The 24,940-nt window shown below is 54.9% G+C and overlaps 8 protein-coding genes across 8 annotated transcripts; 5 read left to right on the forward strand and 3 right to left on the reverse strand.

The window, feature by feature from the left end:
- Positions 1-140: 140 nt before the first annotated feature.
- On the reverse strand, positions 141-3,194 carry M409DRAFT_27135 (uncharacterized protein; the record flags this gene model as incomplete). Its single annotated transcript, XM_033808440.1, has 1 exon — positions 141-3,194. One exon carries the CDS (start codon positions 3,192-3,194, stop codon positions 141-143), a length of 3,054 nt encoding a protein of 1,017 aa, XP_033663400.1.
- A 349-nt stretch (positions 3,195-3,543) lies between these two features.
- Positions 3,544-5,220, reverse strand: M409DRAFT_58267 (uncharacterized protein; the record flags this gene model as incomplete). The annotated part of the gene is made up of 1 exon (XM_033813864.1): positions 3,544-5,220. One exon carries the CDS (start codon positions 5,218-5,220, stop codon positions 3,544-3,546), a length of 1,677 nt encoding a protein of 558 aa, XP_033663401.1.
- A 1,286-nt stretch (positions 5,221-6,506) lies between these two features.
- On the forward strand, positions 6,507-8,913 carry M409DRAFT_69091 (uncharacterized protein; the record flags this gene model as incomplete). Its single annotated transcript, XM_033818125.1, has 3 exons — positions 6,507-6,716; positions 6,771-8,284; positions 8,334-8,913. 3 exons carry the CDS (start codon positions 6,507-6,509, stop codon positions 8,911-8,913), a joined length of 2,304 nt encoding a protein of 767 aa, XP_033663402.1.
- Positions 8,914-9,668: 755 nt separating this feature from the next.
- On the forward strand, positions 9,669-12,140 carry M409DRAFT_27138 (uncharacterized protein; the record flags this gene model as incomplete). The annotated part of the gene is made up of 1 exon (XM_033808441.1): positions 9,669-12,140. One exon carries the CDS (start codon positions 9,669-9,671, stop codon positions 12,138-12,140), a length of 2,472 nt encoding a protein of 823 aa, XP_033663403.1.
- Positions 12,141-12,677: 537 nt separating this feature from the next.
- On the forward strand, positions 12,678-15,907 carry M409DRAFT_27139 (uncharacterized protein; the record flags this gene model as incomplete). The annotated part of the gene is made up of 2 exons (XM_033808442.1): positions 12,678-15,712; positions 15,769-15,907. 2 exons carry the CDS (start codon positions 12,678-12,680, stop codon positions 15,905-15,907), a joined length of 3,174 nt encoding a protein of 1,057 aa, XP_033663404.1.
- A 410-nt stretch (positions 15,908-16,317) lies between these two features.
- On the reverse strand, positions 16,318-17,961 carry M409DRAFT_58270 (uncharacterized protein; the record flags this gene model as incomplete). Its single annotated transcript, XM_033813865.1, has 4 exons — positions 16,318-16,558; positions 16,627-17,179; positions 17,240-17,707; positions 17,757-17,961. The coding sequence occupies 4 exons, from the start codon at positions 17,959-17,961 to the stop codon at positions 16,318-16,320; spliced, it is 1,467 nt and encodes a 488-aa protein (XP_033663405.1).
- A 1,082-nt stretch (positions 17,962-19,043) lies between these two features.
- On the forward strand, positions 19,044-20,426 carry M409DRAFT_69095 (uncharacterized protein; the record flags this gene model as incomplete). The annotated part of the gene is made up of 3 exons (XM_033818126.1): positions 19,044-19,184; positions 19,237-19,327; positions 19,375-20,426. 3 exons carry the CDS (start codon positions 19,044-19,046, stop codon positions 20,424-20,426), a joined length of 1,284 nt encoding a protein of 427 aa, XP_033663406.1.
- Positions 20,427-21,751: 1,325 nt separating this feature from the next.
- On the forward strand, positions 21,752-24,529 carry M409DRAFT_69096 (uncharacterized protein; the record flags this gene model as incomplete). The annotated part of the gene is made up of 4 exons (XM_033818127.1): positions 21,752-21,775; positions 21,830-22,019; positions 22,073-22,856; positions 24,478-24,529. The coding sequence occupies 4 exons, from the start codon at positions 21,752-21,754 to the stop codon at positions 24,527-24,529; spliced, it is 1,050 nt and encodes a 349-aa protein (XP_033663407.1).
- Positions 24,530-24,940: the final 411 nt, after the last annotated feature.

A 24,940-nucleotide genomic window follows, 5' to 3' on the forward strand; every position in this document is an offset into this window, starting at 1 on the left:
GGTGGACCCAACAACAGAACACAAACAACGACACCAACATCTCTCCGCTCATTCATAACCTCATTCCAATTCCAACTCCAAACACCACGCTTCCCCTCCAAACCCCCAACCCCCGCCCTCTACCACCATACATCAAATTTTCAAACCCCCTGCCCCAAAAACTCCGGATCGACTTTACTCTGCTTAAAAAGACTCTTCCCCCTCAACCACTGCCGATACGCCTTATACCTCTTCTTCCCGCGATCCTCCTCGGTAACCGTCAACGGATCCCCTTTCGCCTCCAAGAAATCCCAGAAATCCTGCAGGTCCGCGTCGCTGACGCCGGCGGCAAAGGTGGCGGCGTCCTCGTCAGAGTCGACGAACGAGTCGAAGGCCGGGCCGCCGGGCTTGTGGATGTACTCGACATAGTCGATGTTGGCGTCGGAGGGGAGGTCGGTGGAGGTGACGAGGGGGAGGTTCTGCGGGTGCGTGATGTAGCGGGCGTATTCGCGGGTTTCCGGGTCGGAGACGTGCGGGTGGAGGGATTGCGTGTGGAATTGGTTGAGGGTCCAGAGGTGCATTTGGGCTTTGTCGGCGGGTTGGAATTCTTTGCTGTTGGGGGGTTGGGGTTGGGATTGCGGGAGGGGGAGTTTGGCGTAGACGGTTTCGCGGAGGATGCTGGGTTTTTCTTCGCCGGCGGCTGTTGGGGGGCGAGGGACGACTTCAGAGAGGGGCATGGGTGACATGGGCGGTTCGTCTTGAGGGTCGACGATCTTGACGCCCTTTCGTGGTGGCTTTCGCTGCTTCTCTGGAGATTCGACGTGCTTGTGTGGGTCGGCACGGCGGACAAAGGGACTGAAGTCCCACTTGTTGTCACCGTACGGTCGTTCTGGCAGGTAGCGTTGTGTGGATGTCATTCGGTAGCTGTAGACCTTTTGCAGAGATGATAGTGCTGTTGGGCGGTAGCACTCTCTCCAATAGTCGTCGAATGCAGCAACTCCTTCCGATTTGAGCTCGGGAACTTCTCGCTTGAGTCGAGGTGGCATGACACGCGGTTCCAGATACTCAGGCGTATACCAGTCGATGTAGTCTCGCCGATTCCGCTCGAACCAAGCACGGGGACTGCTATGGTGGAGATAGTAATCTGTTGTTAGATCCCACAGCATGGGTTGTCCTGCCGCCCAGATGTAGTTGCCAAGGAAAAGGTTGTATGCCTCCTGACGTTGACTGTCCAAGAATGAGTTGTGGTAATATCGTTTGAAGCTCTCCACCATGTCTCGGGATGAGCTCTGCCAGTGGCTGAGCTTGCGATACGTGGCCATCGTGTTGACCAAGTGTGATCCTCCATACTGCATCGCAATGTTGTCTCCGTGATCGTGGAACATCGAGGTGAAGAGGTTGACCGCATCAGTGTCGTAATCCACTTCATCCTTGCTAATCACTCCAAGCACCTTGAGCTGCAGCGCAAAGGCATGCTTGCCAATGACGAACTGCGCAGCATTGGTGCGGTCAAGACAGTCGATGCAGTTGGTCCTGGCGGTGCCATTCTGGACTTGCGGCTCGTCAAAGCCATACTCGCCATTGTGGAAGAAGCCAGTCTGTTCAAGAATGTCTTTCGCAATGACTTCTAGGCCTCCAATGACATCGCTGTTGCGAGTCTTTGCTGCTCTGGCCATATCGTAGGCTTTGTACTGTATCTTCTTGTCCTCTGGTATGGACTGGTTGAGGTAATTGATACACTTTTGGTACTCGTGTAACAGCTTCGACTCACGGGGCACCTTCTCTCGAGCCTTGACGAGGTTGAGTACGTAGATGGGACATCCATACCGCTCGAACAAGTTATCGAAGTGCAGTGCAGCGGGCTGAAAGAACGGATCGCTCAAGTTGACATCGATGCCTGGCTTCGGCGTGACACCACTGTTGTCCTGGGTCCAGTACAGCGGTATACTGCCTCTGTGGTGGAGATACGAGGTATACGTGGCATTCGAATAAAGTCGGGGTCCAGGCGCATGGAACGACGTCGTCAGCTTCTCAGATACAATCTGCTCAGTCTCAACATCGTTGGCCACATATCCCAGATCGTTGACACCACGCTTCAAGAATCGAGCACCAGCGAAGAAGCGAGACCTCCTGCCAATGATAGTCACGTAGACCGTCCTGCCAAAGATGTCGAGTGCAGCTTGATCGAGAAATCCGTGAATAATCGGCAGACACCAGTCGTAAGGATGCTTGAGCGCATTGACGGCAGGTTTGAGTAGATGGTGGTTCCAAACAAACATGCCGTTGTACTCGTGCACTGCCATGTCACGCCCCTCATTCAGAGCCACCCGCTGTTTGATAATGTTCTGCTGCAATGAGTTCGTGATGTCGTATGAATAGCTGAAGTAGAACGACTTTGTCAAATCCAGATTGTTGAGGATGCCCAAAAAGCGTGCCTCTTCAGGATTGCGGTCTCTCAGAAAGGAGCTACCAGCACCAGTCGTGAGAGGGACAAGTTCTGTCCCTTCGATCTGGTACATGTAATGCCCACCAACCATGGCCGCCTGTCTGCGCTTCGTGATGATGAGCATGTAGTAAGCCTCAGTGAAGCGGATGAAACCCAGCAAGCCCCAAAAGCTATACTTCAGTCGCAGGCCATTGGTTGCCTTATTACCTTGGTCAATAGTATTGAGCACATCATTCATCTGCTTGCGATCGTATACCGTCTCGTCCTCGAACAGCGTTATCTGCCCAGGTGGCGAGTTCCGATCAATCCGGAGCAGGCGAAAGTACTTGTCGGTGATATCTGAACCCGTAATCCAGTACCGTGTATTCGTCTCGTACAGCGTAAACTTGTACATGCGATGAGGCTTCAATTCCTTATCTCGAACGGGCGGTTTTTCAGACTCCTTCAGATGCTCGTCGTCATCCACGCAGACCTCGCCTGCCATTTCCTCAGCTGTCGCGCCGACTCGGGGATACATAGGCGGGTCGCTGAGGGAGTATGCAGAGCCTTGACTCCCCGAACGCATTCTGTGATGGCCAGACTTGACATGATGGATCTCTTCTTCGCCGTTTTCGGTCTCGTGAGTCTTGGTCCTGCGGACTGTCGACTCTCCGCGGACGCCATTTCGCTTTCTGGATGCTGTTCGGTCTTGATCAGGCGAGTAGGCTCTTCGAGGTCCGTTGTATTCGCCATCCAGGGTCGGACCTGCGTCTACGTCTCCGAGGTCCATTTTGGAGGATCATATCATGATGGGATGAAGGTCATGGGTCGCTGGTGTCGCATCGTTTGGCTCAACCCCGCTTCGTCGTGCGGCGTGGATTATTTCCCAACTGCAAGTGATCTTGGGCTTGTCTCTTTCGAAATCATGGTGTTGCCAGTCATGGAGTGAAGTGTGTTGAGTTGTCACAAACAAAGAAGCTTGGTCGCAGAAGGTTGAAGCGAGGGAAGCTTCGCCCCCAGCAGTGCCAAGAGATCCATCCACTTCACCTCAAGTTGTACATAAATGGCTGCTGATTCATAGTAGGAAAATGGATACACTGTGTGTTTCTTACTTCTGGACTCTGTTTCCTACTCTGTCGTTATATAATGTAGATAAACTCCTTCCCAGCATCACCTACACCACCCCTCCACTTCGACTTTCGTCTTGCGTTCTCTCTCTGTAGTACCAACCTCAAAACAAATGCTAGAATGCCAACAAGCGCCATTGCTACCGCACACACGCTCATGCCTTTTACAAAGTAAGGAGCATCGCTGTCAGGATAGAGCCGGGTGCCCAGCAAGGGCCCCATCTGACCGATGACGTTCAAGACCGCCATGCCCGTGCCTTTCCCTTCATCGCTAGCCTGGTTGTTGATTGTCCAAGTTATGACGATGGCGACAGCCGAGAAAAAGCCCGCGCAAATGGGAAATACTGCAAGATAGCGCAATGTGTGTCCAACCTGTAGTGCACCGGCCACGGCGAGGAAAACGTATCCACTCATCGCGAGTAGGGCGAGTACTATCATTGGGATGCTTCGAGACTTGATGCGATCGGAGACGAGAGTCGTAAGAAGTACGACGAGGAAGGCGAAAAGGAAGGGCGGTGCGGAGAGTCCTTGCGATGCGAGGCGTGTGTAGCCCATTTGGTTAACGATGGTGGGCAGAAAGACCGGCATGCTGCTAAAGGCGACGTTGCAGCAGAAGAACATGCCCGCGGTGAGGTAAGATTTGGGATCAATGAGTGTGCGTTGAACTTCGTCCCACTTGAACTTCCTCTTGTGTCGTGGAACATTCGTATGGAGGGCATTGCTTTTCTCCGACTTCATGTCTACCGCCGACTCATTCCGCATCCTCATCGTCGCAACTTTTTTCTCGCGGGCTGTGAGCCATCTAGCGGTTGCTGGATTGTCAGGAATCCAATACCACGCCCAAACTGCTACAAGGCAGGCGGGGAATCCTTCAAGAAGGAAGAGCAGCCTCCAACTTGCAATGCCAGTGGATTGGCCTAACCACATAATAACATACGCAAGGAAGCTGGCATAGCTGGTTGCGAGTGGGGCTGCTGCGATGAAGATACCGGTTCGAAAAGCCAGCTCATCTCGGCGAAAGAAGAAGGACAGATAGAACGGTATGCCAACAAAGGCGGCCTCTCCAATGCCTAGCAATCCGCGTAGGATCAGTATGAAGGCGAACCCTGTGCTTAACGACTGCAGCGAGGCCAGTACACCCCATGCGCATACGCAGCAGCTGATGTAGATGTGCGGTGGGAAGATCTTGTAGCAGAGGGTCATCCACTCGAATAAGACATATGCGATGTAGAAGGCGGTGAGCAACCATTCGAATTGGTCGTCGGACAAGTTGAGGTCGCGTGTGAGGCCAGCTACCTTGGCCTGGCCGACGTTGGAGCGATCAAGGAACGAGATGCTGTACAGCAGCGCGACAAAAAGGACCAGGCGAATGTCCAGCTTTCGCTTCACACGTCGTTCTTCATGCGGTGTGTACAGCTCGAAGGACTGGACGCTGCTCTGTCTTCTACGCCGTCCACCAGCGAGCGGCGCCTGGTCATCGTCGTCGTCCTCTTCAGCTCCAGCTGTCGCGTGCTCTTCCAGTCTGGGGCTCTGCTTGCCCATTGACGTCAACTCGTACCCATCTTCAGCTTCGACTTGGTCGAGATTTACATCATCCGAGTCCGAGTCCGGCGTCAGGCGCGCCGAAGTGGAAGACTCGTCGGCCGCCTTGTCGTCTGAAGCGACCGACTCGTATTGCCGGGCAGACATTGGCCCTGGATAGCAGCTAGTTTGAGCCTCGACAGGCTATGTGCTGCTCCCTAGGACATGGCCGGCGAGGCGGATCTGGGCGGCGGCGGGGTGATACGCAGGTACCTGTCGTAGCTTGCAGTATCTCGCATAGGCAAGGCTTGGCAGCAGTGTATGGCAATGGATCCCGGAGACTTGGGAGGGCGGTGGAAGGGTGCGGAGAGGTGTACGGGGAAGGGACGGGCAGGACGATCGGTGTCAGAACTGGGACGTGCCCGAGGCGACAGTCAAACTGGCCGGAAGGTGGTGTTCGCGAGATGCAGGGCGGCGATCATAGATATGGGGGATCTGAGGCCGGGAGGGGCGGTCATTGGGTGTGTGAAGTCGGGATGCAGGTGGATGTCGCTGGACGACGCCCACACGGAGGTGCAGCCCGCGCCACAAACTCAAATGGCGGCGTTGCGGTATGGGATTGGCGCTGACAGGGTGTGTTGTGCAGCAGAAAGTACCGAGCAACCTCGAACCGACGACGGCGACGTTCAACGACATGTATCCGTTGGATCTGGCTGTGTTTGACGGCCGTGTCGTGTCTCATCATTCGGCCTCCCCCAATGGACCCCCGCAGACCATCATCGTCACCGCGAGCCAGGGTTGGCCCCGTTCTTCGGTCGTGATCCTCCCTCTGCAGGCGTCTGTTTGCCTCGCTCTCTCTCCTTGCGCCGTTGACCTATCCCACGGCCGCTGTTTGTAGCTACTAGCAACAGCATCCTCGTTTGTCGGCAGCGCGGTGTTGTTCGTTGTCGCGGGCAGTGTTTGGCGGAACAAAGCAGCGTTGGGGCTAGCATCGAAAACGTTACTCTACTCTAGAGGGCCTGGTCCAGACGCACGTCAACCGCCCGAACCACACGTCGCCCGCCGCAAACACCCTCGCCGCCTGCACCCTCGTCCGGCAGTCAGTCCATCGCGCAGCAGCAATACCGGCAGGGCGCGCGCGCCGTGTTACACCGCAGCCAGGGCCGACGTTGCGACCACAGCCAGCACTTCCGCCCACGCCCCAGACCCGGACGCCCTGAAACCATTGACATCTCGCATCTCACCACCGACCCCCGCCATATCTGCGAGATAAATCCACCGCATGCATTGCGAACCTCTCCTCTGCAAGCCCAGAGCTCTCGCAGGCCCGCGGGCCGCTCCTCTCAACGCTGGCCGGCATCGTCGACCAGACTGCGTACCTGCAGCCTGGCTATGAGTACCCTCCCTATGGCGACGATGACCAGATTTCGCCGACCACGGCGGCTCCCACCAACATGAACTTCCCACCGCAGATGCCGCCGAAGCGCAAAGAGCCGCCAAATCCATCGAGCTCCAAACCGAATAAGAAGGTCAAGAGAGTTGGTCCGAGATCTGAAAGCAGAGACAATGCTCCGAATGGCAACAACGGGGACAAGGATGCAGAGGCTTCCAAGCCCAAACGTGTTCGGACGGGCTGTCTCACCTGTCGGGAGCGCCACTTGAAGGTGAGGCGCGTGGACATACTCTTTGATAGTACACCTGATATTGACGTCTTGTAGTGCGATGAAGCCACACCAAACTGCAACAACTGCAAAAAGAGCAATCGAATATGCAGGCGTGGCGTGCGATTGAACTTCATCGATACTTGGGTCGATCGACCACCGACAATTGTCACACTCTACGGCACTCACGATTGGAAAGTCGAGTTTCTAGACGAGTCACGCGAGATTGCCAGCGAGTATCGGGGAGGCGCCCAGCGATACAAGCGTATCCGGCAGGATGTCAACACGAATGCATTGGACACTGCCGTTGCGTTCGAATTCCCCACCAACGATGCTCAAGTTGCCGCAATGGCCCAGCCTTTACCGTCCATACACGGCCTGATGCCAGATGCATATCAGGAGCCACCCAGCCACCAGCCCAGCATGAACAACATCTTCGACGTGCAACCCAAACAGGATGCGAATCACTTTCAACAACAAGCGCCTCCTCATTCGAGTTCAGCTCAGCAATCACAATATGCTGAATCAGGTATGAAAGCCTTGCAAGGCTCTGTGACAAGCCACCATACGCTTGAAACTGACTTACCAGAACATGAGAATCAAAGGAAAGAGTACCTCGACGGTCAAGAGGAGACGCTCTTCATGCAAGTCTTCGTGGAAGAGGTCGGCCTGTGGATGGACAGCATGGACTCGCAGAAGCACTTCTCCCGACTGCTGCCGTTCCACTCACTGTCGGAGCCCATGCTTTTGAATGCCTTCCTGGCCTGTGGAGCGCGACACCTGACGCTGGTCAATCCTGCTTACACCGAAGAGAAGGCTCTCAACTACTACGATACCGCCACGAGACATCTCCTGAGAAACCTACAGAACCCGAATCGAGACACGGTCATCTGTGCGACGACGGCTGTAATACTAAATGTATACGAGATAATGTCTGAGCGAGCATTGCAACGCATGAACCATATCGCCGGCGCTCGGGCGTTGATCAAAGAGTGCGGATGGAATGCTCGCGCACAAGGCATTGGGTCGGCTTGCTTCTGGCTCAATGTTGGTCTGGAAGTCTTGTCATGCCTACACTTCAACTGGCAGGTCGCGTGGGATCCCGACGAATGGGGTGTTGACTTGGACTTCAGCCGGGAGCTGCACAATGGACGTGAAGAGGTCTGGACGCATCGAATGTTGTACATTGTTGCGAAGGTGTGCAACTTCCGAGCCACAATGCCACGGCAGCCGGAGATGAATCACCGTGACAACCAGGTCAGATCACAGCAACGCCACGAGGAATGGTCTCGCCTAAAATCGTTGTGTGACGCATGGAACGATGGCATACCCAGGACGATGCATCCCATGGCTTACCTGAACGCTTTTCAAACCAGCTCGAAGTCTGTCTTTCCGGAGGTATGGCTGATCAAACGCTCTACAATCGTCGCAAGGCTTTTCTACCACACCGCGATGCTGCTAATGTCTCAAATCCATCCATACTACTATGTACACAATAACCCTGAGATGGCGGACATGCAGACGCGACATGCACAGATGATTTGTGGTATTGTCGCGCATGTCAAGGATCGGTGGGTCTATCAAACTCGAGTAATTGAGGTGTAGCTAACATCCTTTCAGCGGCGTTGCGTCTGTGGCCATTCGATCACTCGCCCATGCTGCCGAGGTCCTCACCGACCGCAAAGAACAAGACGAGGTCCTCACAATATTTGAGAAGATCAACAAAGAGACCGGCTGGAGGATCGGGTTCGTGTACAAGGAGCTCAAGGAGAAATGGGGCTGGAATGAAGAGCCTTCACCACAACAATTCGCTCAAACCCATACAGCTCACCGACAAGCGAAAGAAGCCCAAGAGGCTCAACAGCGTCAAATGCAGGAACAAGCGCATCGAAAATCCATGCAGCTCCAACAAGGATTCGACTTCAACCAGCAGCAAAGCATGGCGACGGGCTTGCCACAACAGACGACCCCAAATCAACACATGCAACCTACGCCTCCTCTGCCATCGCAGCAGACGCCACAGCCACAGCAAAACAAGCGACCGCCGTCAGGCATCCCCAATCCGATGTTCTCGAAGGCGGACTTCAACTTGCCGCAACATCCTTATCAGAATTTCTACGTGCCGCCGAACAATGTCGGCTTCGGCAACCCAACCCAAGGCGGACCACTTCAAGGAGGCCCGCTGTACTACAACCCATAGGGGGGCGTTTCGGGAGGGGAAAAAGTCGGATGAACTTTGACTGTACTACTACTACTGTTTTGGAAGGCGTTTGAGGAATGATGGATCTACGGTATGGAGGGATGGAGAAAAGATACCCATGCTTCTGTACTGATTATTTCTTTTGGTGACTGCCAACTTGGAGGGAAAGGAGCTGCACTAAAAACCACACTCAGCTGAGTGGAGGTTTCTTGGATGGTATTGGTAGACGAAGTGTACTAGCAAGAGGTTCAACTCTTCTGCCTGGCCAGGCTTCCAGACTCTTTCTCTGCTTCTCGACCGCGTCTTCAGCCAATTTTGAGTTTGATATTCCCCCAAGACGCATCTGCCTTCCCTTATTCGGCTTGCTCCTCATTCGTCCAAATCCATTGCCTCGGCTTCTCCAGAGTGAAAGGTTGCAGGGTCCCTTAACAACAACGACACCTGCATCCAAGAAACAACCACACCTCGCGGATTGTACTCTGTTACTCTGTTGCATGTACCTGCAACACTCACCTTCTTGTCCTAGAGCAGCTTGCGAACGGTCTAGGCATCCAAGAATACATCCTGACATCTGGCCTCATTGCGATCGGAGTCGGACTGAGAGGATATCCGATTCCGTGGAAGGATTGCTGCTCTGTTGACGACATTGTGCTGTTGTTGTTGAGCTGTCCTTTCTGATCCTAGGAGATTGTACAGTTCCTGTCGTCTGGAGTATGGAAAGTTGGACCTATGCTCCTCAATAACACAACCACACCATGACCCGCGCATCCTCCCCAGCCGGCAGCAACAATGCCTCCTCCTCCTCCTCCACCGCCTCCCTCGAATCCGACATCGCCATCATAGGAAACGACCTCAAAATCATTCAAGACGAACCCACCACCGAATCCGAACAGGAACTCCTCGAGCCCTACGCGAAATTCCGCACCGAACCCATCAACGCCCTCTCAGAACTTGGCCTGCACGTCCTCGGCACAGCATGGCGCTCCTACGACAGGATCCTGGGCCAGGAGATCTTCTACCCGGGGTTCAGCGAGCGGCTGAAGGATATGGTGCTCAAGCAGGAGATGCTGCGGGGCAAGATCCGGGAATTGGCGAAGAAGAGGGTGGAAGAGGAGGTGCACGGGGATATGCTGGGGCCGAAGGGGCTGGTGGGGGAGGAGGGGAAGTGGAAGAACCTGCGGGGGAAGAGGCGGAAGGAGATTGAGGAGCAGTTGACGGAGGTGGCGGATGAGTGGACGGATGCGATGATTTGCAAGATGGATAGTCGGCCGTTTATCCGCGGGGCGTATTATCTCGTCACGCAGCTGCTCACGCGGGCGTATCATCAGGGGATCCATGTTTCTTCGCAGGAGGTGTTGAGGCTCAGGGAGGTGGCGAAGGAGGCGGCGAGGAAGAAGCAGAGTATTATTTTCCTGCCGTGTCATCGCAGCCATGTCGACTATGTCTCGCTTCAACTCGTCTGCTACCGCCTCGGTCTCGCCCTGCCGACCGTCGTGGCGGGGGATAATCTCAACTTCCCCGTGATAGGACCTTTCTTGCAACATGCGGGCGCCATGTGGATTCGCAGGAGTTTCGGGGACGATCAGTTGTACTCGACGCTGGTGCAGAGTTATATGGATACGTTGCTGCAGAATGGGTATAATCTGGAGTGTTTCGTGGAAGGGGGCAGGAGCCGCACGGGAAAGTTGCTGCAGCCGAAGTTTGGTATCTTGTCGTACATTCTGGACTCCGTCCTGAGTGGACGCGTGGAGGATGCGATGGTGTGTCCCGTCAGCACGCAGTACGACAAGGTGATTGAAGTGGATTCGTACATCAGCGAACTGCTGGGTCAGCCGAAGAAGAAGGAGGATCTTGCGGGGTTCTTGTCGGCGAGCAATGTGTTGAGTTTGAAGTTGGGCCGGGTGGATGTGAGGTTCCATCAGCCGTGGAGTTTGAGGGGGTTTGTGAATGAGCAGCGGGCGAGGATGATGAAGAGGAGTTTGTCGCCGGGGATTGAGAATATGTATGATGCGGCGTTGAAGAGGAGGTTACTCACGACGTTTGGCTATAAGGTGTTGAGTGAGATTAACGACGTGAGCGTGGTGATGCCCACGGCTTTGGTGGGGACGGTGTTGTTGACGCTCACGGGACGGAGTGTCGGGAGGGGGGAGTTGATTCGGAGGGTGGAGTGGTTGAGTCAAAGGGTGAAGGCTCAAGGTGGACGAGTCGCGCATTTCGCTGGGAATGTTATCGAAGGAGTCGTCGACAAGGCTCTGGAAGTTCTCGGACCGAATCTCGTTGGTCGGATCGATGGACTTCCCGAAGAGATGTACTACGCCGAGGACCGCTTCCAGCTCAGCTTCTATCGGAATATGACGATCCACCTGTTCATCTCGCAGGCGTTGGTCTGCACAGCGATGTATACGAAGGTGAAGCTTGGGGGCGGCGCAGAGGCGGAGAAGATGTCGTATCAGGAGTTGTACGATTACGTCTTCTTCCTGTCGCAGTTGTTCAGGGCAGAATTCATCTTCCCTACCACGCCGCTGGAGGAGAATCTGCAAACAACGCTGAGGGGCCTCGTCAACGATCGAGTGCTTTCGACAACGACAGGCGCAGACGGCAAAATCGAGACCATCGAGATACATTCGGACGAGCGAGCCCTCGACATGGAGAACTTCGACTTCTACAACTTCCTCCTCTGGCCCTTCGTCGAAGCCTCCTGGCTCGGCGCCATCGCCGTCTTCATGCTGCGTCCTCCACCACACTACCCGGACCCGGAAGCTTGGGTCGATATGAAGACCTTTCAAGATAAAGCGCAGCTGTTGGGGAAGACACTTTACCACCGCGGAGATCTGAGCTATTATGAAGCCGTCAACAAGGAGGCGCTCAAGAACGCTATCTCACGGAGTGAGGAGGAGGGCATCATCGTTGTCACTCGACCCGGGAAGGATTCTAAAGCGCCGCAAAGAGTGCGTTTGGAGCTGGAGTGGACGCCGGCGTACGATGAGGTTAAGGATGAACTCATCGCGGAAGGGAAGCTCTGGGATCTGTGTGAGTTTATTGACCGGAGTCGACGGGATGCGAAGGGGAAGAAGGAGGGGGTGTCTGTGAGGAGGAGGATTCTGGGGCTGGCGAGGTCGATTGGGGAGGGGCTTTGGGAGGATGCGGTGTTGGAGCCGGAGGGGGTGCCGATGAAGATAAGACGGAGGCAGGGGATTCAGACCGGTGGGGTGACGGCGAGGTTGTGAGTGTGATGGGAAGAGGCTTTGACGAGGTCATGAATTTGTAGAGTGTAATGTTTGTGTTTGGATTTGGGCGGTGTAAAGCAGGACCAGATAACAGATCATGATGTACAGCTTTCACGCCATTAGCCCGGTGCGATGGTATTTCTGCCTGGACACTATCGATATCTGAAGCAACGTCGACGGCATGTGACAGCCTCAATCACTTTGATGAGACCGCCATCAATGTTCAAGCGGATGCTCCCGTCCAGGCAGTCATTACATCAGACGTGCAGGGATCAGGCGTTTGCGCAGGCGCAGCTCTTGAGGCGAGATCAGTGCTGCCAGTCAACTTCACCCTCTCTCCCACTTCAGCCACCACCACAAACGCTTACCAATCCACCCTCTCTTCCTCCCACGCCATCGACTATCGTTCGCACTCGTCACTTCCACGAAGCTTCTGGATAAGAGCAGAAGGGAAACACGGCCGTGTCTGGTTGAGGAGGAGGTTACAGTGGAACAGGCACGCAACCCTCCCAGCCGCGCTCTCCAGACGATTTTCTCATGAAGCGACGCGCAGAGAGCCCCCTCCCAACCACCGACAGCCCCCAAAAGAAAGTCATGACCGACGCCAACGGCACCGGCAAGATGGACCTTGACGCCCCGCCGCAGGCGCAGGTCGCGCAGCTCAAGGATGCCAGCAACGGCGAGATCGACGAGTCGCTGTACTCGCGCCAGCTGTACGTGCTGGGCCACGAGGCCATGAAGCGCATGGGTTCCTCGAACGTCCTCATCGTCGGGCTGCGCGGTCTCGGTGTCGAGATTGCCAAGAACGTGGCGCTGGCCGGTGTCAAGAGCTTGACTCTCTACGACCCTAAGCCTGCTGCTATTCAGGACCTCTCGTCTCAGTTCTTCCTCCACCCGGAGGATGTGGGCAAGCCGCGAGCGGCCGTAACCCAGCCCCGCGTGTCGGAGCTCAATCCATACACTCCTGTCGATATTCACCCGTCTGACAGCCTCACCAGCGATCTCAGCCAGCTCAAGCGGTACCAGGTTGTTGTACTGACAGATACTTCGCTCAAAGACCAGAAGACCATCGCAGAGTACTGTCACGAGAACGGCGTCTACGTCGTCATCACTGATACCTATGGTCTCTTCGGTACCATCTTCACTGACTTCGGCAAGAACTTCACTGTCGGCGACCCCACGGGCGAGAACCCACTCAACGGCATCGTTGCTGGTATCGATTCGGAGGGCTTGGTGTCGGCGTTGGACGAGACACGTCACGGTCTAGAAGATGGAGACTTTGTCACATTCTCAGAGGTGGAAGGCATGGAGCAGTTGAACGATGGCACACCGCGGAAAATTACAGTCAAGGGGCCATACACTTTCTCAATTGGCGATGTGTCGGTCCTGGGAGAGTACAAGCGCGGTGGACTGTACCAGCAGGTCAAGATGCCCAAGATTCTGGACTTTGAGCCTCTGAGCAAGCAGCTCACCAAGCCGGAGTTGATGATGTCCGATTTCGCCAAGTTCGACCGTCCTGCACAGCTCCATGTGGGGATTCAGGCTTTGCACGCGTTTGCCGACAGCCACAATGGCGAGTTCCCACGATCGATGAATGATGCGGATGCGGCAGAGGTGTTGAAGCTTGCGCAGGAGATTGCAAAGACTCAAGAGGAGGTGCCGGAGTTGGACGAGAAGATCATCAAGGAGTTGTCATACCAGGCGCGAGGTGACCTGTCGCCCATGACTGCTCTGTTTGGTGGTCTTGCGGCGCAGGAGGTGCTCAAGTCGGTATCGGGCAAGTTCCATCCCATCAAGCAGTGGATGTACTTCGATTCCCTGGAATCCCTGCCTACCAACTCGAATCGCACCGAAGAGCTGTGCAAGCCTCTTGGTACCCGATACGATGGCCAGATTGCAGTGTTTGGCAAGGAATTCCAGGACAAGATTGCAAACATCAAGCAGTTCCTTGTCGGTGCTGGTGCGATTGGCTGTGAGATGCTGAAGAATTGGGCAATGATTGGACTTGGTACCGGACCGAACGGCCGCATCACTGTCACCGACAACGACCAGATCGAGAAGTCCAACCTCAATAGACAATTTTTATTCCGTTCCAAGGATGTTGGCAAGCTCAAGAGTGAGTCTGCTGCCACTGCGGTGCAAGCCATGAACCCGGATTTGAAGGGCAAGATTCAGATGATGAAGGACCTCGTCGCCCAGAGCACAGAGCACGTCTTCAACGAGGACTTCTGGGAGAGCTTGGATGGTGTGACGAACGCTCTGGACAATGTCGACGCCCGTACATATGTCGACCGTCGGTGTGTCTTCTTCCACAAGCCACTACTCGACAGTGGTACTCTCGGTACCAAGGGCAACACGCAGGTCGTGCTGCCTCGCCAGACGGAGTCGTACTCCAGCTCACAGGATCCTCCCGAGCAGTCGTTCCCGATGTGCACGCTTCGTTCATTCCCCAACCGTATCGAGCATACGATCGCCTGGGCCAAGGACCTCTTCCACACACTCTTCGCCGGCCCGGCTGAGATTGTCAACACCTACATCACCTCGAAGGACTACCTTGGGTCGGCTCTCAAGCAGTCCGGCAATGAGAAGCAGACTCTCGAGACTCTTCGCGACTTCCTCGTCACGGAGAAGCCCGAGAGCTTCGATGACTGCATTGAGTGGGCACGCACGCAGTTCGAGAAGCAGTACAACAACGCCATCCAGCAATTGCTGTACAACTTCCCCAAGGACTCCAAGACCTCTTCTGGTCAGCCCTTCTGGTCAGGTCCAAAGCGTGCCCCTGACCCACTCAAGTTCGATCCCAACAACCCAACTCACTTCTCATTCATCCTCGCCGGCGCCAACCTTCACGCCTTCAACTACCACATCAAGCCCAACAACGACCGCCAGTACATCAACAACGTTCTGGACCGCATGATCGTGCCAGACTTCAAGCCTGATCCAGGTGTCAAGATTCAGGCAGACGACAAGGAGCCTGATCCAAACGCCAATGGTCCCGCTGATGACAACGAGCAGCTAGAGCAGATTGCCAAGTCACTGCCGCCGCCAAAGTCTCTCGGCGACTTCCGCCTGGAGCCTGTGGAGTTTGAGAAGGATGATGATACGAACCACCACATCGACTTCATCACCGCTGCTTCGAATCTGCGTGCCGAGAACTACAAGATTGTGACGGCCGATCGGCACAAGACCAAGTTCATTGCTGGCAAGATCATTCCGGCCATCGCCACCACCACCGCATTGGTTACCGGTCTTGTGGTCCTTGAATTGTACAAGATCATCGATGGCAAGGACGACATCGAGCAGTACAAGAATGGTTTCGTCAACTTGGCGCTTCCATTCTTTGGCTTCTCTGAGCCAATTGCCAGCCCCAAGGGCAAGTACCAAGGACCAAACGGCGAGGTCACCATCGACAAGCTGTGGGATCGCTTCGAGTCGGAAGATGTCACGCTGCAGCAGTTCATTGACGACTTCAAGGCCAAGGGTCTTACCATTAGCATGATCAGCTCGGGCGTGAGCTTGTTGTATGCTTCCTTCTACCCTGCTGCGAAGAACAAGGAGAGATTGCCGATGAAGTGAGTCCCCACATTCCTGTTGAGAGGATGAAAATGTTAACATGTTGATTTTGTAGGATGTCCAAGCTCGTGGAGCACATCAGCAAGAAGCCCATCCCCGAGCACCAGAAGAACGTCATCTTCGAAATCACCGCCGAGGACGAGACGGAGGAGGATGTCGAGATTCCGTACGTTATGGTCAAGCTGCAGAAGTAGGCAAGAGTCTGGACTACGAACATGTTGCTGCATTTGCATCGGTGTTACTCAAAGATGGGGTGGATGATATCGGAATGGGCGGCGGTGGCGACGGGGTTTGGGCAACACGGAGTCGATTTCGTTTTGAGAGGATGGAGGTATGGACATAGATTGCTGCTACTCACTCACCACTACTACTTCATGGCTATCGCTGCCAGTGAGGGTGTTGCTTGCTCCGAGCACGCCTACGATTAGATGGGTATATAGCTGGCTCTGCCCATTTCCACGATGATGGGGTGGGAAGTCGAGTCGATATATACTGTTTAAAAAAACTGAGATATGCTCAACGCAGGAAGAATAAACTACACCATCGCCAAAACCTTTCACTCACTCACGCCCTCGTCTCCTACCTCCCTCCTCCCTGATCGCTGCTACTTCCCATTAACAACCAAACTCCTCCCCACCCCACCCGCACTCGTCCCCTTCCCCAAATTCCCCGCAATCTCCGCCCCGGCCAGCCTTCCAAACGTCATACTGCGCAAGCACGACGTCGCGGGCGGGTATTCGTTGTAGAAGAGTCCTGTGAGTTCGCCGGCGGCCCAGAGGCCCGGGATCGGGATGTCGTTGGTGCTGAGGACGCGGGCGTGGAGGTCCGTTTTGATGCCGCCGTATCTGTTATTGAAGGAGGGGGGTTAGAGGGGGGTGGGGTATGGGGTTGGGAGGGGGATGGGATGGCTTACGTGAACGTCAGGTTTGCGGTTAGTGGGTAGCCATAGAAGGGACCCTTTTCGACCTTCGCAGCCCAGTTGGTTTTATTCGGATTGAGACCACTCGTCGCCTTCCCGTCGAGTTTCATCAAATCGAAAGGTTTATCGTTCACAGCCGCATTGAACTCCTCGACCGTCTTCTTCAGCTCCTTCGCCTCCAACCCTAGTTTCTCAGCGAGCTCCTCAATCGTGTCCGCTTTTTCTGGCGGGATATCCGTCGTCTCGTACACCCAGCTGCCCTTGAAGCGCTGCATGATGGGCTCGTCGGTGATGAAGTAGCATTTCTGGTCGTGGTCTTTCCAGCAGTAGAGGGCGACCATTTCGAAGGTCGCGAAGAGGTGGCGTTGGCCTTCGTCGTAGAAGCGTTGCGAGTGCTGGTTCACGATGATGCCGTAGTTGTGGCCCCACATCACGGCGTCAGGTTTTTTGGCGCGTGTGTCGACTAGTTCGCAGTGCATGCCGTCGAAGGAGCCTGCGGTGCCGGCGCCGACTTCGAGGGCCATGCGGAGGCCCGCGCCGCGGTTGTCTGGGGGTGATGAGTGGGTGGTTTTGAGAGGCTAGTTCTGGTGTGTGTAGGTGTACTTACATTTCAAGCCTGGGGCGATTAGAGGTAGTTTGTGCGAGTCGCGACCAATGTAACGAGCGAGCATTTCTTGGTTGCCCTCGAAGCCACCACAGGCGAGGACGACATTAGGAGCGAGAAGGTCATGAAGCAGGCCATCGTTCTTGCGGACTTTCAATCCACGGATAGCTCCAGCCTCGTCGGTCAACAAGCGGATGGCTTCGGTTTCGTATAGGATATCGGCGTTGTCGAACTTGCGAATATCTTCAAAGACCTTCTGGATGATGGCGTTGCCGCCGCCGTTCGGAAAGACGAAGTGCTGGTCGGTGTCAAATTCGAGCAGGACGTTGGGCTCGTCGTGGTGGACGAATTCGACGCCGCGGTCTTGGAGGTATCGAGCGCTGACTGGGGCTTCCTGGCGGAGTTTCTCGCAGTATTCTTCGTCGGCGACGCCGTTGCTGACTCGACGCATTTCTTTGACCCAGTCCTTGTCTGCCAAAATCTTAGCGTGGTCTCTATCGGATGATTTTCAAGATTTTACCGAAGTCGAGGTTCTTGTCTAGTCGAAGGTAGGCCATAGTCCACTTTGAAGCACCACTTCGCTCGCCTTCTTTTCCCACTTCCACCAGAGCAACGCGACCGTTCTTTCCTTGCTCCTTGCATTGTTCCAGGAAGCTGAGAGTGGCCAGTGATCCTGCGAAGCCCGATCCGACTACTACCAGATCGTAGCCTTTGAAGGACGCCATGCTTTCTCTTTCTGTCGAATGGTTGGAGCAACAGGTGTTGGTTTGTTGGATACGTTTCAATCAGTGCTGTGAGCAAAACCTACCAAGTCGAAAGAGACCGATCCATCTCATATATCTACGTGAGGGGCTGAAGCTCACGATATCTCATCCAAGCGGGGTTGGAGCTAAACGCTGTGACAGGCGCTGATCCCAAGACTGTTCCTGAGCAAGTCTCCATTTCCGGGCCTGCTCGAATCGTGGACTGGGGATCTGGAATGCGAGGAGTCGTTGGCTGAGCTTGTCACACTTGCTGCAGCGTCACCAGTTCCTTGCATCGATGGCTTCGAAAGATTGCGGGGTTTGTGTGGTACGTATGAGCTCCTCTTCCTCGACCACCTGGCTCGAGACGAGATCCTGGTGGTCTGGAGCTTTGATGGAATCGGGGGAGACGGGGTATTGCAGGTGGGAATAAGAAAGGAGTGAGATGGGGGTGGTTTGTGAAAGCTTCTTTTCCTCTTGACCGATGCCTGACCTTGCTGGTGCTGTTGATCGTGACTTTACTGATATGACTGATCGGACTGTAACGAAAGTACTATAGCATGATCATGAACACTCCAGCCTCGTCGAACTTGAGTCGGGACTCGTGCGTGGTATGGAGGAGAGGGAGGAGGTGAGGTTGGCGCTGATATGGACGACCAAGGCGAAACTTCGGCGGACCAGGCTATTTCTGGAAGCCGCGAAGTGCGGGAGTTGCCGAAAGCTAGATCTTGAAACTCAGTGCTCGCCGAGCGACATCGACCAGCTCGAGAAACACGTCGCGTGTGCACCCATCCATACCGCCGCAAATCACATCGGAAGCATTGCATCGACGTCGCATTACCCACTTGATCACCTTCCCTGCGTTGCATCGAATCGACCCCTCACCACGAGCCGCCAGACGAACGATCAGCGCCACTCCATCCGGTGCAAACGGCGGGCAAAAGAAGGCGTTAGGACTTGTGTACATGGTAAGAGAATAGCGCATACCAGTGAGAAAGCGGGCGGCAGCAGGCGGAGCAGAGCAGAGCAGACGAACAGTTGCGCCATCGGGCGCTGCCTGCGCCATGAGTGATCTGGACAAGGCGATCGCGCAGTTGCGCGCTTGCAGACCAATACCGGAGATCCAAGTGCGAGAGCTATGTTACAAGGCGCGAGAGCTTTTGATTGAGGAGGGCAATGTGGTATCGGTCGATGCGCCGGTGACGGTAAGATCCTTGCGACTGCACAGGCCAGGCATGTAGGCTGACGTTCCAACAGATATGCGGCGACATTCACGGACAGTTCCACGACCTCATGGAGCTCTTCCGTGTGGGTGGAGATGTTCCTGATACCAACTATCTCTTCATGGGTATGGATTCTGCCGAGGGTGGTGGTATCATGTGCTGACGTGCCCAGGCGACTTCGTCGATCGGGGCTTCTACTCCTTAGAATCATTCCTCCTTCTCCTCTGCCTCAAAGTGCGATATCCCGATCGCATCACATTGATACGAGGCAATCATGAGTCACGACAAATCACGACAGTATACGGCTTTTACGACGAATGCTTGCGAAAGTACGGCAGCGCCAACGTGTGGCGTTACTGCTGCGATGTCTTCGACTATCTCGCGCTGGGTGCTCTGATCATGGGCGCGGGAACCGAACTCACTCCATCAGACGCTCCATACGCCGACCCATCACAATCAAACACCGACACAGACGACATTGAGATTGAGCTCCTCAACTCGCAGGGCCAGATTATCAATCGCTTCCCACGAGCAAGGCCAGGAACTCAGGATACATCTCAATCCTCAAATCCGCCTTCATCCCCTTCACAAACACAAGACCAGACACCATCGAGAAACGGCGCTCCAGGCACTGGTGCAACGTCGTCGAGTAGAGGAAGCGCAAACAACACTGGCGGCGCTGTACTTTGCGTGCACGGCGGGTTGAGCCCGCTGATTGACAGTATCGATAAGATTCGATTACTGGATCGCAAGCAGGAAGTGCCGCACGAAGGCGCCATGTGCGATCTTCTATGGTCGGATCCCGACGAGATTGACGGCTGGGGCCTGTCACCACGCGGCGCCGGCTTTCTCTTTGGTGCTGATATCGTCAAATGCTTCAACCAGAAGAACGATCTGAGTCTGATCTGCCGAGCACACCAACTCGTCATGGAGGGGTTCAAAGAAATGTTCGACAGCACCATCGTCACGGTGTGGTCGGCGCCAAACTACTGCTACCGTTGCGGCAACGTGGCGGCTATCCTTGAGCTGGGGGAGGACGGATCCAACGCTGGCTACGCACCACGCAGCAACGGCGACATGAACAGAACAAACGGTGTGCTGGCAGAGAGGGCCGACCCACCACTACGGCAAGGGCCCGGAAGACGATACCGAGTGTTCGATGCTGCGCCTCAGGATAGTAGAGGCATGCCCGCGAAGAAGCCGGTGGCAGATTACTTCCTCTGAGTATAGCGGCGCGCGTTGAGTGATTATGACGACTTGGATGAGAGATACCCGTACGTACTGTCTGTGTAGTACATGCAATGCTGAAGCGATTCATGTGCCCTGACTATCGCTGCTAACTGTTGCGTTCGCCGTGCTGTCACTACCGTTGCGTCAGTTGACAACTGCTACGACGGATTGTCACAATCGCGGACAGCAGTTGATTTCTCAACTGTGAGTACCTGCTTTGGAAGTTCAACCGACACGTGAAGTCAACAGAGAGTTCAGCACTGATCCTCTCCCTCCCCGTAACGAGATCTAACCCCACAAGCGTTTTCACACTCCTTTTCCTCCTATCAATCATGACAACTTGCGCGAACCCATTGCCCAGGCCTTCGGTATTTGGGTACAGTCCCTATCGATTCCTGGAACAACTTCACTCCAAGCCTTTGGGCGCGTGCCAGTGCCAGGAACGATCACGAGTGCTTCGAGGAACTCCGAAACCCAAAAATACCGCTCCCTCAGCAGCACCACAACCCCCTCTCTCCCTTATCGAACCTCTTGTCAATTCCGGGGACTCACCCTTGAACAACAATCTGCAAACGTCTGCGACCCAGAACCACAAAGCCCACTGTGAGAAAAACTGTTCTCGCACGAAACGACCTTGGATGTCGTCGTCGAGTCGCAATGGAACCGTGCATCGGAGCTGCAGACCCGGCCGTTCCAACGAACAGCAGCTCCAAGCCTCATCGTCTTTGAACGGCACCAGCAACCACGCTAACCCCCATACTATCACTGCGCAGAGATGATGATTGGTTCGAGGCAGATCCTGAACCGTTTGGATCTGGAGGAGGAGCGTGGGAGGACTTTTGCCGTTGCTGGTCGATGCTACAGTCCCCAGCACAAACGTTAGCAACCCCTGCTAGCCTAACGGTGAAAGGTCGACACGCACACGCTGTCAGTGCTCAATCGCACAGACAGGATTTGTTTGCAAGACGCTAGCAGGGGTTGCTAACGTTTATGCCAGAGACTGTAGTGCGTAGATCTGGCTGCGCTCGGCTCCCCAATGGGCACTATGGAGTTTCGAGGTACATATAGTCGCAATGGACTTTTGCGGGAGCGTGAGGGAGGGTGTGTGAGATGGTTGCTTCTTGATAATTGAGTTCTTCTATCGCGCACGTTCGTTTCGTTCGTCGGTCTTGAGAGAGGCTACTATATCTCAAACACTTCTCTCCTGTTGCACCGGCTGACGGATTGGTGGTTTGCTTGGGAGCAATCGCTATCAGATTGTTACTGGTCTTTTGGCTTCCACTACCTTGCGCTCTTCAAGAGCGCAAAACGAAATCATCATGGCGACCGCAGGACAAGGATTGGTGAGTGGAGTCGTTGAGGTCCTCATGGAGCAAGGCTAATGAATCGGTCCATAGGCAGCTCAAGGTCCTCCATATCCTCCACAACACCAAGGCTTGGGAGGCCGGCCGACGATTCTCCCAGATGTACCTATCAGCGCAGTCTTCCTTGCGTTGTTCACCCTCGGTGCGGTAGGACATATGGGGTTGTTCCAGATCAATATGCGGAAACGACACAAGAAGTTCGCGTTCAATGCTGCGACTTTCGGTATGCCTCGAACATGTAACAATTTGGTTCCTGATTGCTGAGAGAATTGCCAGGTTTCTGCCTCACAAGAATCGTCGCAACCTCACTCCGAATCGCATGGGCCTATCATCCAACTAACATAAGTCTCGCCATGGCCGCGCAGATCTTCGTCTACGCCGGCGTGCCCATCCTCTTCATCACGAACCTCTTCTTCATCGAGCGCATCGTCCGAGCGCAACATCCACGATTCGGCTGGTCGAAGCCCTTCTCCATCTGGCTGCCCATCTTCGTCGGTATCCAGATCATCACAATCTTCGCCCTGATAACCGCTGTTGTCGTTCAGTTTTACAAGCCGGATGAACTGTCTCAAAGGTGGACTAGAGGCGTCCAACTCTACGGCGCAACACTCTTCGGCCTCGCTGCGATTCTCCCGATCCCCATGGCGCTCGTCTCATGGGTTGCGAAGACACACCCCGAGTTAAAGGAAGTCCCCACGGACAACTTCGGCGAAAAAGGCTCCATCCTCACCAAAACCCTCCTCCTCCTCGTGACCGCAGTCCCCCTCTCCCTCGGAGCCTGGTACCGCGCCACAACCTCCTACCTCGACCCCCTCCCCTCCGCGAACCCAACCCCCTGGTACTTCTCCAAAGCGGCCTTCTACACCTTCAACTTCACCATCGAAATCCTCGTCGTGCTCTTCTGGCTCGGGATCCGCATCGACAGATTCTTCATCGTGCCCGACGGCTGCAAGGGACCGTATTCCTACGGCAACGGCACGGTCTTCGCGGGCGAGTATGGGAATGAGAAACCGGCGTTGACGTACGACTCGCGGAGGAATTTGAATTCGGACTCGCAGTCGTATATCGAGCCACACAGTAACCGCTCCAGCACCCTCCCGCCGCCGTCGCTCCACCGCGCGGATAGCTGGGGGAGTGTGAGGCGGTACATGAGCAGGGAGAATTTGCCCCCTTCGCCGCAGCGGGTCGATTCAGGCCATCATCACCCCCACCGGCCGCAAACACCTAACCCACATTCCCAACGCCAGCATCAAGAGCGGTGGTGGTCGAACCCGGACGTCTCGCCGCTTTCTTCGGACGAGCAGCGGTATTCGCTGAATCCGAATACGGGCAAGTGGGAAAGGGGTTCGATGAGTGTTTATTCGGTTGCGAGTGGGGTTTCGGGGTCGTGACTTTATGGTGGTGATGAGGAAGAGGGTGAGGGGGAGAAGAGGGTGGATAGTTGGATGAGTTGTGAGTGGTTGCGGACAGAGTATAATTGGGGGTGGTTTACTTTGTTGTCGTGATGGATATTTTCTGTTTAGCGTTGGCGTCTTGGGCAAGGGTCAATCTTTTGGGATATGGGTTTTTATGAGTACATGTGTGTGATGAGGTTGTACATATGGTACATATACGAAGCAAGGGACGAGGTTGAAGAGAGTCGAGTCGTGAAAGTCGTTCTATCATACTACTTCATGCAACGGGTGATGCTTGTCGCAATTCTTATTAATAGCCCCAGTCATCATCATCAATCCAAAAGGGATTATCACGTCCGCCTCCAAATGCCACCTTCTTGGCCTCCATCTCCAACTCCCGCTTCTCAGCCCGCCTCTGCGCTCGTTCCTCCTGCTTCGCCTTCCGCATCGCAAAATACACATCCAAGTCCCCATGCAAAGCCGTCGCCACCCTCTCGACATCGGAACGCAACAAGTTCGTCGTCGGCACACCACCAGCACAGATATACGTGCCGTACCGAATCGTGGGCAACGGACTCTTCGGCACGACTCGATCTTTCGTATCGGCCGTCCGCATATTGGGAAAGAGATGGTGCTTCTTCAGCTGGTACTGATCCAGCGCGGCGGTCTTGGTGATCTTGTCCGGCCATTCCCGGAAATCGCATTTCGAGCAGCATTTGAAGCCGTTCATCATAATCGCGCGGCGAGAGGAGGTTTTGCCGCAGAAGATGCAGTGGTTCTTCGCCCACGTGAGGAGTCCTTTGCGGCCGCGGAGCATGTTGAAGGTGCGGGATTTGTTGGTCGTTTTGGGTGGTTTGAAGTGGGTGATGGCGTTGTGGGTGGTGAGGAAGTGGATGGCCCAGTCGTTCGTCTCGCCGCGGAGGATTCTGGAGGTCGCAGATATGTAGTCGAGGTCGTGGTTGCATTTTGATGTGAGGATGTCGTCGCCGTTGGTGGGGTTGAGGTCCGTGAAGGCTTTGTCGGGCTTGTGTTGGCAGAAGATGTAGTCGAAGATCATGTGCAGGATTTCCGAGGGGAGTTTGGTGAGGTGGTCTTCGGCTTGTGATCCATCGTTTTGGGGCGTAGTGCTCGGCATATTGTTGGCTCTCAGGCTGTTGTCGTTCGGGTGGGATTCGCCTTCGATGATCTCCTCTGCAAGGCGAATGTAAGTTGTGTTCCAAGAGGTTTTCACGGGTGCCTTTGGTATCAGCTCACATCGCCCCCGAAGTGAAGTGTAGCATATGGAAGTCGAAGGGATCAAGGCCTCTTTTCAATGCTCTTGATGTTGCACGACACCTGAGGTTGAAGGACGCACAGAGAGAGCAACCACTAGGATGCGGGCGCTGCCTACGCTAGGCCGAAAGGGCCAAACCTTAAGTTCAGCACCCTCGCCGGTGAAAGACCTGGTCGCTTGCGATACTCGCCAGCAGTGACCTGTTTCGATCAACTTCATGCCAAACAACAGGCAGCCATCTTCAATGATAGATAGACGCATCAAAGAGGCCTTGTGGGCGGCCTCGAATCCCTTTACAAGCAATTGCTCAATCTCAGCGGCTGGAAAGTCCTTCCCACCACTTTCCGCAGTCCTCACCCACGGTGGCTCTTCTTCGCTCCCAGGTCCGGCTCTCACGCACGACAGGGTGCTCGGAGCCCGCCCCCTGCGAGATTTCAGGTACAAAACCAAGTGCCTGGACGTGGTTTGCTGATTCGA

Source organism: Zasmidium cellare (assembly GCF_010093935.1).
Source record: "Zasmidium cellare ATCC 36951 unplaced genomic scaffold M409scaffold_35, whole genome shotgun sequence".
NCBI classification, from domain to species: domain Eukaryota; kingdom Fungi; phylum Ascomycota; class Dothideomycetes; order Mycosphaerellales; family Mycosphaerellaceae; genus Zasmidium; species Zasmidium cellare.